Raw genomic sequence first — 13,157 nt, 5'->3', positions numbered from 1 at the left:
ACAACAACAACAACAACAACAGAAATAAATAGGCAATGCAAATGCAACAAACAAGTATTTTGTTAGTTAAGAAATCTGAGAACTCCTCACTAAATGCTATGGCGAAAAATAGGGTTAATTTCAATTATTCGTTTTAACAAGATTTAGACACTGTATAAAACAATCCCTACTTTGAATGTAATATTCAGATGCTTACTAGAATTGTGGTGATTCATTCAGGGACTGTGCATGTATCAGTATATACAGATATCAGACAGAAAATACATTTAATTTTTAGAAGAGAATCAAATAGGTTGATGTAACTTTCTTTTCTATGAATCTCCATACCTTATTAGTGTCCTTATTCTGCAGAACGTCTGAATTAAGTCCAGTATGTTGAGTGACTTTACCTAAATTAGTTCTGGATTGCAGACTAAGCTTGTTTGCTGATTTGTTTATTTCCATTTAGATCGTGATCCAACTCTCATATTTCAACTCTGAGCAGCTTACATACATTTAATACAAAATCAGCCTTCCCAAAAGACCCAGCCCAGAATCATTCACTATTCCATTCACCACCCTGATCTGATGCTGAGGAGAAATTTTCGATAAGTTCGATAAATTTTCAACCTGGGTGCTCAAGCCCTCCAACATGCCAAGGCAAAGCTGCCACATGCCACTTTTTTTTAAATGACATACGAACCTGAACAGCTATAAAACACCACGTCCATCCAGACAAGGACCATATTTAATTCTATTAGTGACAGCATCCTATTGCGAGAGGCTTTAACAGTCGACCATCTGCAGTCCAATACTACATGCAAGTGTACACGGCTGTTCCTGCTCCACCACATAGTCCAGAAATGACATTGCTCGCATTCCAGTTAATGTTCAACTCTCAGTCCAATTTCTGGCACATAAACTTGCAACTCCAATATTCTTTCTGGCCTCAGCAATCTCCAACATTCACTCTGGCCTCAGTAAGTCCTGAGCTTACATCAACATACAACATTATTTGGCCTTCTGGTCAGTATTAACTCTCAGTGGCTAGCTGGACTAGTGCCTGAAGTTTCCTTGGCAAGATTTCAGAAGTGGCTGGGTCATTGCTTCCTTCAGGCCCAAAGTCGCCCAGTTGCCCTTGTGCTTAAGGCAGGATAAGAATTCACAGTCTTCTTGTTTCTAGTCTGATGTCTTTAACTACTACACCAAACTAGTTTTCAACTACTCCTACAGCCTGTCACTAACTCAGCCTTTGATCTCAGTACCATCACAATAAATAAGTAACATCACTCTATTGATAACTGTATCATGCCTATATTTAAACAAATTCTACTTCTTATCCTTACAGGCTATTTTCAGTTACATAATGCAGGTTAATATATTGTTTTATTGATTACATTTTTGGAAATAAATAGTTGAAATAAATGTTATAAACAAATGATATAAAGAAATGAATATTACTTTTGTCTAATATATCTTTTTTCTGCTAAATAAAATTCAATAATGTTATTTTGTAGTCTACATATTCTAATGTTAGTATAAGCACATGTCTGCATAATTTGATTACCCATTTTAAAGCAATTATACAAATAAATAACTTGGTTCTGTCCCAGAGTATTTTGTACATACTTTCATCTTGGGAGCATTTTATCATAATCTGTTTATTCTACCATGATACATTACTTTTGCAGAGACTAGCGACTGTTTCAGTGCATAGTTGAAATAAATGACTTGCATTTAAGCAATTTGTCTGAAATATGCAATGAACCAGATTACCAGTTTTTGCAAAATAATTAATCATAAGTATTTATAAAATTTGTGAGAATGTCATCACACACACACAAACACACACACACACACACACACACACATTATAGTGTATTATATGTATACATATATATGTATGTGTCTAGGAAATAATGAGGTATTAACTGAATGAGATGTGAGGATTTTAAATGTTATCACAGTAAAATTACAAATGTAGATCTGATATTTAACTCAAAATTGCCATAATGACAGTATATTTCTTATTATTCTTTTATTTTAAATGTTTCTCTATGCCCAATGCATAAAAATTGTTGATTTATCCTTTTTATCTATATCTGACACTCTTTCGAGAGGCCTATGGTCAAATAATAATTGAGTTATTTACTTCAACTTCCAGAAAACGTTAGATATATTACTGAACCCTCAAAGGTTCCTTTGGTTAATTATAGGAATGCAACTGTATGTATTCTGTTGTGGCCCAGCAGGAGCCATTGGAGCTGCAAACAGACTCCGATAGCGAGGGACCCTATGAGTTGGCTCTGGAAGATGTGGAGGACTCTGGACAGGGTTCAGACATCGAGCAGGGACCAGAGAGGCTGGTTGGCCACCAGGAGGCGCCTGAGGCATGGAGCAGCGGTGAAAGCCAAAGGGAGTTTGTCCCTGATGTCAGGTCCTGCAGCAGCGGGGAGGAGCTAAGGGAGTTGGTCCCGGACGCCAGACAAAGACGGCCAGATAAACGCCGACAGCAACTACGGAGATACAGAAGATAATTGGGGCCAGGTTGTTGTGATTAGGCTCCTCCCAAGAGAGTATATAAGAAGAGACTTTGAGAGGAGGCTTTTTGCAGGACACAACTATTATACTAAAGCTGGAGAAGCTCTTGTGTGTATTTCTTATCTTAGAAGTCTGGGTTGCTGCCCAAGTCTTGTCGGTGTGTTAATTTACTGTGAATAAATTGTCTAGCAGTAATCTTGTGTCGGCATGACTCACCGTAAGGAGGGGGGTCAGAACAGTATTCTATATTGTTATGAAAACAATATGCATGTAAATAGTAAGTAAGTATTACAATCCTTTTGGCATATGCCCTATTACCCCCCCCCCCGACTTTACTTTTTTGAAAATTTGTTTTATACAAGGGCATTAACAACTAAACTGCACCTAAGGGCTCATCTCCAAAGCTCAGTTAATGTGAATTCTGTCAAAGATGTCCTTATTTCCTATGCAGGGAAAATGCCTTCTCCCTCCCTTCCATTTTCACTGTCATCAGTTGTTGGGAAACAGATCCATCAATACAGATGTGCCAACATGGGCCCTTACTGTTGTAACTCCAATGGTTTGATGGATGGGTGGACTCACAAGTTTAACCATTTTCTAAAACTCCCTCCACTTCTCACCCACCTATTCACTTCTGCACCCAGTCTAGTAATAAAATTCTGAAAAGTAACAGATAAAGAGGAAATACTTTACCTATCAAATCTGTGCACCTGAGTAGGGTCACACCAAATAGCTATCAGAGAAAATATTCCTGATGATATATATCTGATGATACTCGTTTATTGACTAGGGCTAGTTTCCAGATGTCTGGTAGGTGGGAAGTATAATCACATTTATTCATGTTGTGGGGGTGTTTCTCTATTTCAATAGCTTCCATAATATTCTCTTGTTGAAGTGTTCTGTTTTGGAGATTAACCCAATTCCTTCAAAATTAATTTCATGTCCTGTAGCTTTAAGGTGCTGGAAAAGAGAGGAAGTTTTTTCTTTTTTTTCTTACTGCGTTCTTGTGTTCTGCGATGTGTGCATTTATTTTCCTGTTCGTTTGTCCAATATATGTGACTGGGCAGATTTTTCATGGTATTTCATAGATTCCTTGGTTTTCTAGCTGGATCTTGTCTTTGGGGTTTCTTAAAATGTTGGCTATTTTTTGGTCAGTGCCGAAGGCTGTCTTGATATTGTGTTTGTGGAGAATTTTTCTGATTTTATCTGTGTGCCTTTGATGTAAGGGAGGAGGGTGATGCTGTTGTCCTGCTTTGTGTCTTGATTCTTGGGGGGTGTCTCCCTTTGTGTTAGGTTGGTAATTGTGTTTTCTTGGAAATCCATTGGAAATTAATACGCTTGTGAGGGTGTGTAATTCAGTTTTCAGGTGGTCTTTGTCAGCTAGGCATTTGGTTCAGGAGATGAGAGTCTTGGCTATGGAGTTGATCTGTGCAGGGTGGTGATGGGATTGTGCGTTTAAGAAGCGTTTGGTGTGTGAGTTTTTTCTGGTAGATGGTGTGTCCTAGGGAGCCATTGGGTTTTTGTAGGATGTCCAAGGGAAGTTGGTTGTTAGCTTCTATTTCCATAGTAAATTGTATTTTGGGGTGTAGGCTATTGAGATGTGTGAGGAAGTTGTCCAGTTTTTCTTTCCAATGTGGCCAAATTACAAAAGTGTCACCTAATATCTAAGCCAGAGTTTGGTTTTGGGTTCAGATTTATCTAAGGTGTTGGTTTTAAAGTGTTCCATGTATAGGATTGCGATGACAGGTGAGAGGGGTGATCCCATAGGTGCTGCTTCTATCTGTTTGTATCTTTGTCCATTGTGGATAAAGTATGCGTTGGTTAGGCAGTGGTTGGTCAGATCTAGGATGTGCTTGGGGGGTTGTATTTGTTTTAGATAGCTGTCAAGGCTTCTTTAATAAGAATGGATGAAGAGGAATATGACATCGAAGCTCACAAATAGGAATGTGAGGTCACAAAAGATGGTGGCTCTTCAGACTGAGTTTTTATGTGACCTCACATTTCTGGACAACTGCCAAGACAAAAATGTGATCCCCACATGTTTCCAACTAAAATTCAATTCAAAAACCTCAGCCACCAAAAAGATCCTGAAAAGAACTGAATTAGCTCTAATTAGCTCAGAAACGAACTTCATAGGAAAAGATTCCTACTAGACCAAACTAACAGGGACCTACTCACTCTTCACCTCAAACTCAGCAACAAAATCCACCCAGCACTCTGGGACAAAGCAACTAGCCCTCTGGAAAGCTGAAACAGAAACCTCTCACAAGACAGACACACACACCAACAAACTCCACAGACTAGAAAAACACCAGAAGTCCAACCCCCTTCCACGGCAACTCATGAAAGAAACAGTACATAACATATTAGACTGGACCCTCACCTTAGCAGAAACCAATGTCCTTTCCAAAGGATTCAATTTGCAATCGCCCCCAACCACATCTCCACTGAAAACATCATATGCGAAGTTGAAGCTACATGGAACACTTTGAAACCAATGCCTTAGATAAATCTGAACACAAACCCAAACTCTGACTTAGAAATGTAGATGACACTTTCATGTCATGGGAAAGAAAAACTGGACAACTTCCTCACACATCTCAACAGCCTACACCCCAAAATACAATTTACTATGGAAATAGAAGCAAATAATCAACTTCCCTTTCTGGACATCCTAATCTACAAAAAACCCAATGGCTCCCAAGGACATACCATCTACCAGGAAAAAAAACACCAACCGCTATTTAACGCACAAACCCATCACCACTCTGCACAGATCAACTTCGTAGCCAAGACTCTCATCTCCAGAATCAAATGTCTAGCTGTCAAAGACACCTGAAAACTGAATTACACACTGTCACAAACATATTAATTTCCAATGGATTCCCAAAAAATTCACAATTACCAACCTAATACAAAGGGAGACACCCCCCAAGAACCGAGACACAGAACAGGACAATGGCATCGCCCTCCTCCTTTACATCAAAGTCACCACAGATAAAATCAGCAAAATTCTCAACAAACACAATATCAAGACAGCCTTCAGCACTGACCAAAGAATAGCCAACATCTTAAGAAACTCCAAAGACAAGATCCAGCTAGAAAACCAAGGAGCCTATGAAATGCCATGAAAAATCTGCCCAGCCACATACATTGGACAAACTAATAGGAGAATAAATGCACGCATCGCAAAACACAAGAACTCAATCAGAAAAGAAGAAAAAAACTTCCTCCCTTTTCTAGCATCTTAAAGCAAAAGGATAAGAAATTGATTTTGAAGGAACCAAATTACTTTCCAAAACTGAACACTTCAACAACAGAATAATTATGGAAGCTATCGAAATAGAGAAACCCCCCCCCCCACAATAAACGTGATGATACCTCCCGCCTACCAGACATCTCGAAAGTAGCCCTAGTCAATAAATGAGTCCCAGCCACAAAAACTGACACAGGACCCAGAAAAACACAGGACACCATCACCAAACACCCTCACCAAACATCAATTCCATCAACCAATCAAAATGTGACAACACAGCCAACCAATCTATTGAAAGCAACAAAGCCAACATTCCACACACCCCACCTATATTTATAGAAAAACGGCAGCACTTTGCTCGCACAAGCATGAAGCCAAAGGCACCAGCCTCAAGATAACGAGTATGACCTCGTCAAATCATCGCCAAAATATTGTCAACCTTACACTGGAAAAGACCCGAATACGCCAAGACCTACATACCTATATCCGTCAAAATCTACAAAAAGATAGATAGATAAAGATGATAGATAGATAGATAGATAGATAGATAGATAGATAGATAGATAGATAGATAGATAGATAGATAGATAGATAGATAATTTGTTATACACACACACACACACACACAGACACACAGACACACACACTGTATTTTTGCAGGGGGCAACCTTTGGTTTGTCAGCCTCTGTCTGAGGAGTTTTTCAACATGTGTTTATTGCTTTTCCAGATGACTTCTAACCCTATAGTCTTTGGGATACCAAGTTTGTTGTCTTCTGCTAGAAGAGTAAATTCACATTCAAAATCGCCTTGTGCATCAGCTGGCAACCAAGTTGTGGAATGGTTGCATGAGCTAGCTCTATTTCTGTTGCTTTACTATATAGTTCCTCTGCCATCAATTATGCTTTGGTCTGTTTTTCTAGCAAGCTTGTAAGCCTTTATTTAAAAAAAAAACATAACCTCTGAGTAGTAGCTGACGAATACCATATGTGGGTAGGGATGCACCATGAGGAGCAGGGGCAAAGAAAACCACTTTTTTTTCCCTGCGGAATTCCTATCACCCCCTCTGATCAGCTACCATTCATGTTCCTGAGCTGAGGATTAGTTAGTGACTTGACTGATATTTACTGATAGATAACCTACTTTGTAATATCTGAATCCTTCCATTGCTCAAAATTTAATGACCAGATGCAGTATCAAAGAACTAAAAAATTAGAAGATACCTAAAGCCAGCCTAATTGTTTAATAGCTTCCAAGCTGATCCAACCCTCTGCAAAATGGTCAGAAAGTGTGTCAAATTGTATTTGTGATAAAATTGCGACAGCTTATTATTCACTTAACAAGGAAAACAGTATTTTAGGCTGTCTCAGATACAGATTGAAGATCAGGTAAGGCAACCATATGGAAATATAAGTATAAGCATAATATTTATAATCAATGTACTTAAATACAATGAAATTGGTTGTAATATGGCAGGGGGAAAAAGAATAGCTAGGGGGGTATATGTATCTTAGTTAGGTGCAAATAGGGAAATAATCTTGTCCATTCTATGACTTAGAATGGACAAGACCACCTTTTTATGGACTCTGTTTAACTCTTGTAAGGAGTTCATGAAATGGGTGGAATTGCATCATACCTACACGAGACTGGGGCTTGGAAAGAATTTTGGTGGTTGAATTTTTAACCCCAATATACCTACCCTACTCTAATTCCTGTGGGATTCATATTTCAAAATGGCAAATGATCAAAGGCACATGAAGCACAAAGGCTCACCTGAAGGCATGATTAGAGGTCCATACCTATCTGAAAATCATGTGGGAGATATTTAATTATTCTTTTAAAAGATCTTATGTAGCCGTTGGAGCATTTTTCTGGCTATAAGTCAAGGGACTGTGAATAACATTACCTTTAAGACCAGAATAACCTGTTGCTAGAAGTGCAATCAAAGCGATGGTTATGATGAGTAGCAAAAGGAAGAAAGTGATCAGGGAGATTTCTAATCCAGTGAATTTCTTCTTTCCCATCTAGAGAGGAAAAGAGAGAAATAGATATTTATATTTTCAACTTAAGCGCTTGCTTTCAAGACATGTATCCTTTCATCCAAATAATCAAAACATAGTCAACAATACTAAACCTGTGTTCTTCTTTACCACAGAACTTGCAAGAAAACATTAAGTGTTTATTATGAAATAAAACAACTTTTTTCAAACTAGCATTTTAAAAGGTTTATTTTTAATCACTAAAGCTCCTCTCAAGGCTTAAGATATAGACCACTTCTTTCAGGGAAAGAAAAAACCACATTTATATTGATAATCAGTTGAAGAAATACCCATGTACACATTACACCTACATAGAAACATAGACCAACCAGAATTAGAATAAAACCCACCAATGGGGGGAAAAACCTTTAGAAAAACAATAGCAATATAAAAGCACTTCAACATATACTGCTTTACAATGCTTTATAGTCCTCTCTAAGTATTGAATACTGAGAGGGACAGATGAGGCGTGGAGCAGCTGAGGTAAAATTAGAGCTTTATTACAGCTTTATTAACAGAGCAAGAGTCAACGGCAACTATGTACAATTCAGTACCTTGCCCTGCTTGACAGCTATTTATACTAGAGCTGTCAAACAGGGCAACCAATAATATCAGCAGAAACAGCCCTCGCTCAGCCAGTTGACAGCAATTGCTGGCTGTCAATCGTTTGTTGAGGATTTGTGGCCGTTCGTAAGTCGAGGACTTAAGATCAGTTGCAAGTCGAGGACATAACACTAAGCAGTTTAAATGTCAATATATTGGCCCCAACTAGCCTTGAGCCTAGTGAATTTCAAACTGCAATCAGCAGTCTAACCACTGCATCGCCATGTACTTGAGAGACCGCCTGCTGCCAATTACCTCCAATAGACCGATTAGATCCCACAGATTAGGCCTCCTCCGAATTCCATCCGCCAGCCAATGCCGACTGGTGACTATCCAGAGGAGAGCCTTCTCTGTGGCTGCTCCGATCCTCTGGAACGAGCTCCCCGTGGAGATTCGAACCCTCACCACCCTCCAGGCCTTCCGCAAAGCCCTTAAAACCTGGCTGTTCTGGCAGGCCTGGGGCTAAAGAGCTTTTGCCCCTCCCCCCTCGAATGGTATGGTTGTTGTGTGCTTTTAAATTGTGTATTGTTCTGTTCGTCTTTTTTATCCCTTATCTGTACCCCCTTCCCTGACTTGGATTGTGAGCCGCCCTGAGTCCCCTTTGGGGAAAAGGGCGGCATATAAATGCAATAAATTCAATTCAATTCAATGTCCCTTTAGCTTGACATTTATAAGAAATAAGTGTTAGCAACTGCTCATCTTGGCTGAAATACAGTACTTAAGGATAAGGATTGATTAGTAATCTTAGGAATTATGCCCATATCTGACAAACTGGCTTTCCAAGAGATAGACTCCTCAGCCATCTGCTCAACCTTATAAAAAACAGCACGGCACAATCAATGTTTATCTGTAAGTAGCATTATAACCCACTCATACTTATATCAAGCATTTTTTTAAAGATCAATAAGGAATCAGTTAGGTTACTATTTGCCTTGTTTGATTTTTCTTAGTAAGGTAAGAGGAACTATTTGTCTTTGCTTCTTATCGACAAATTGCCCAACTTTGTTTAAATTAGTTTTTAAAACATTCCAAATGTTCAACTATTTCAGTAATGAAATTAATATATTGGCTTTGTGGTTTCCTCCCCTCCCCCTCTCCCAAATTTGGCTACACTTGTAAGCTGTTATGAATTGTATGTTACTATTACCAACTGTGAAAAGCAGTTTAAAGATCACAAGTAAAGTATTGACCAAGGTGTAAATAGTTTTCTGAACTGAGTTAACAGCATACACTTCCATAAAATAGTTTTAGATTATTATTATTATTTACTTTAAGGATTGTGAGCTTTAAGAAAAAGAAAAGAATGCCAGCAAAATGTTAACGTGAATTATATTTTATCATGCAATTCAACATAGCAAGGAAATCCCTTTTTATACATTATGGTTATTCTTCCATATGGGCAAAACAGGATATTTCACTCTTTTAACCTTTCATTTCTTTTCCTAATACTTTCATTTATCTTGGCCCCTTGGCTACATGCTTGTAAGTTTCATTTTTGTTTCCTGCAATTTATTGTGTCGTCTATTTCTGAAGAAACTTTTTCTCTCTCCATCAACTCATCTCAATATTAGAATATTATTTAGGGTTGCAAAACTCTGATCAATCACAAGCTGGAAGCCAAGTGGTAGAATTTTCTGTCTGTCTCTGATGCTGTGTAGATTTTTGCAACGCAGAACCAGTAGCCCTTTGATAACAGAGAGCAAAGTTACACAATGCTTTTGGACGTGGAGAGAATTTCCTGCTCTTGTTATTACAACATACATTTTCTTGCCAAGGGATTGCAAAACAAAGTTTTGATTGATTTAGTACACTCCTCCCTTGAATTTCATTTTCTAAGTATATAAACATAAGGATTTTAAAAATTCTATGGTTGATAAACATGCAGATTTTCTATAGGTTAGGTTATTCATAAGGAGAGACTGAAAGCACAAAATATTTTAAAAGCGTTTTTGAAGAAAAGATAGTGTGGCATCAAGTTACATCTATGTTATTTCCTGTAGAGAATGGCTATTGGTAACCAAACAATATTCCCAAAGTTTCAAATAAAAGGGAAACACATTAATATTCTCTGTTTATGAAGATTATGCCAACAGAGGTTTACATTGGCTTAGAACGTTAAAGAAAATGAACAATATGATTTTTTAATACATACCTTTAAAGGCCGTTGGTTTCCTTCATGTAAGACTGCTAGATGGTTCTGTGAAAGGAATCATTTACTTTGTGGCCTCTTGTTATATACTGACCTGCTATCTATGTACGATATTATATTTTAACTAGGCTATCATTTGAAGTTAGGCATATGCAGGCAGATTGCTTGGTTTTTTTTAACTGCTGCAGATAGAGAACAGCTGGTTAATTAATAATTTTTTCTATTCTAGGTGTCTTTCATGCAACATTTAACAGGTACAAGTACAGAGTACCTGTGGATCTTTTTTCCTTTTTGTCGTGCTATAAGCTGCCCTATCAATCCATTTTCTAATTCTCCTTGGACTTTTGCTTTTGTTATCAGCATTTCTGCCATGAACCTCAGTATAAAAATCATTAAAATTATGTAAGGGTTCAGAAAGCAGAGTCTAAAGCCGTTTGCAATGGTATTAATGGGGTTTTTATCACTGTTTTTCTTTCATTGCTATTGTCATCTGCTGATTAGTGGGAGCATAAACTGTAATAGGTAGTTGCTTGGGTGAGAAAATGTAAATAAGACTTGTTGGCTATGTCATTTTAAGCCTCTTTAGTTATTTGCTTTATTTATTTTAATCCTACCTTTAGTATTTTTAGAAATGATTCAAGCTGTTCACATACCTAATGGTCCTTCATCTATTTTCTCCACAACACCAGCCTTGTGAGGTTGGTTAAGCAGAGAGAATGTGTCTGTCTCAAAGTCACCCAGCTGGTTTTCATGGCTAAGGAATGACAAGAAGTCCCAGTCTCCCTTTTTTTCACCCGGTACTTTTGCCAAACTAAGTTTCAAGATGCACTCAAACTAGTAAAGCAGAAAAACTGAGCATTGGTGAGACCAAATTGGCTTATAACATAGAACAAATGAAAAACAGAAAATAGACAGGACAAGAAATATTTACATGGCCAGTACAATAAAAAAATAAAATAGTATTATTATTGTATTATTGTATTTGTATTTGGTTTATTTGTATGCCGCCCTTCTCCAGGAGGGACTCAGGGCAGCGAACAACTCAGGGGGGAAAGGGAACATAATTAAAATACACGAAAATCACACAGCCATACCAGTCGAGAAGAGAGGGGAACTCATCAACCCCAGGCCTGCCGGCACAGCCAGGTTTTGACGGCTTTCCAGAAGGCCTGGAGAGAGGTGAGGGTCCGGATCTCTGCAGGGAGTTCATTCCAAAGGGCCGGAGCTGCTACAGAGAAGGCCCTCCCCCGGGTAGTAGCCAGATGGCATTGGCTGGTGGACGGAACCCGGAGGAGGCCGACCCTGTGAGATCTGACGGGTCTTTTGGAGGTAATTGGCAGCAGGCGGTCTCTCAAGTACCCAGGTCCAATATCATGAAGGGCTTTATAAGTTACGACTAGCACTTTGAAGCGTAACCGGAGACCAATCGGTAGGCAAAGCAGATAATAACCCGGCAATGGATAAGATTGGGGAGGTTGAAGAAAGACATATGGGGAGGGGGGGGGGTAATTCTAGCTGCACAAGACCAAGCCTTAAAAATAAATGCATCATAGAAAGCCAGAATTGAGAAAACAGCAACAGACAGCAAGTGCTGCCTCTGCAAGGAAGCTGAAGAAACAGTGGACTGCATGGATAGCTGCTGCAAGAAGATCACACAGATTGACAACAAGCAACGGCATATACAAAGTAGCAACCATGGTGTATTGGAAGATCTGCAAGAAATAGTGGACAATCTAATGGACAACCATTTAATCGTGGACAACCTAGTAGACAACCATTTAAATATGAGCCAGCAGTGTGCAGCAGCTGCCAAAAAAACCAACACAGTTCTAGGCTGCATAAACAGAGGGATAGAATCAAGATCATGTGAAGTGTTAATACCACTTTATAATGCCTTGGTAAGGCCACACTTGGAATACTGCATTCATTTCTGGTCGCCACGATGTAAAAAAATATGTGGACACTCTAGAAAGAGTGCAGAGAAGAGCAACAAAGATGAGTAGGGGACTGGAGGCTAAAACATATGAGGAACGGTTGCAGGAACTGGGTATGTCTAGTTTAATGAAAAGAAGGGCTAGGGGAGACATGATAGCAGTCTTCCAATATCTCAGGGGTTGCCACAAAGTAGAAGGAGTCAAGCTATTCTCCAAAGCACCTGAGGGCAGAAAAAGAAGCAATGGGTGGAAACTAATCAAGGAGAGAAGCAACTTAGAACTAAGAAGACATTTCCTGATAGTTAGAACAATTAATCAGTGGAACAACTTGCCTCCAGAAGTTGTGAATGCCCCAACACTGGAAGTCTTTAAAAAAATGTTGGATAGCCATTTGTCTGAAATGGTATAGAGTTTCCTGCCTAGGCAGGGGACCTCCAAGGTCCCTTCCAACTCTGCTATTGTATTGTATTGTAAATACCTTTTGCCTGCAAGTTAAGAACTGGTGGGGCCATAAAATATAGAAAGTAATAGGAAGCAAAGAAACTAAAGTGCTCAGGGACTTTAGACTCTTAGCAGACAGGCACCTGCCACATCACACGACAGGTTTAACAATTGTGAACAAGAAAAACAAAAACCTCTGGATAGTGGATATGGCAGTA

The 13,157-nt window shown here is 38.8% G+C and overlaps 1 protein-coding gene across 1 annotated transcript in view; it reads right to left on the bottom strand.

The window, feature by feature from the left end:
- The window catches only part of SI (sucrase-isomaltase), a 104,834-nt gene extending 94,135 nt beyond the window's left edge, over window positions 1-10,699 (bottom strand). The window contains exons 1-2 of the mRNA XM_087725303.1: window positions 10,568-10,699; window positions 7,680-7,797 (exon numbers count right to left, since the gene is read on the bottom strand). Of these exons, the coding sequence (XP_087581429.1) occupies window positions 7,680-7,797 (118 nt within the window). The 5' untranslated portion in view covers window positions 10,568-10,699. The remainder of the gene's footprint in view (window positions 1-7,679; window positions 7,798-10,567) is intronic.
- Between the last annotated feature and the right edge of the window lie 2,458 nt (window positions 10,700-13,157).

The sequence above is a fragment of the Thamnophis sirtalis genome, unplaced genomic scaffold (genome assembly GCF_051295495.1).
Source record: "Thamnophis sirtalis isolate CommonGarterSnake01/CBP01778 unplaced genomic scaffold, rThaSir2_p1.2 scaffold_11, whole genome shotgun sequence".
In the NCBI taxonomy this organism is placed as follows: Eukaryota; Metazoa; Chordata; class Lepidosauria; order Squamata; family Natricidae; genus Thamnophis; species Thamnophis sirtalis.
Note: the sequence above shows the minus strand (reverse complement) of the source record. Positions and strands in the feature narration are given on the sequence as shown.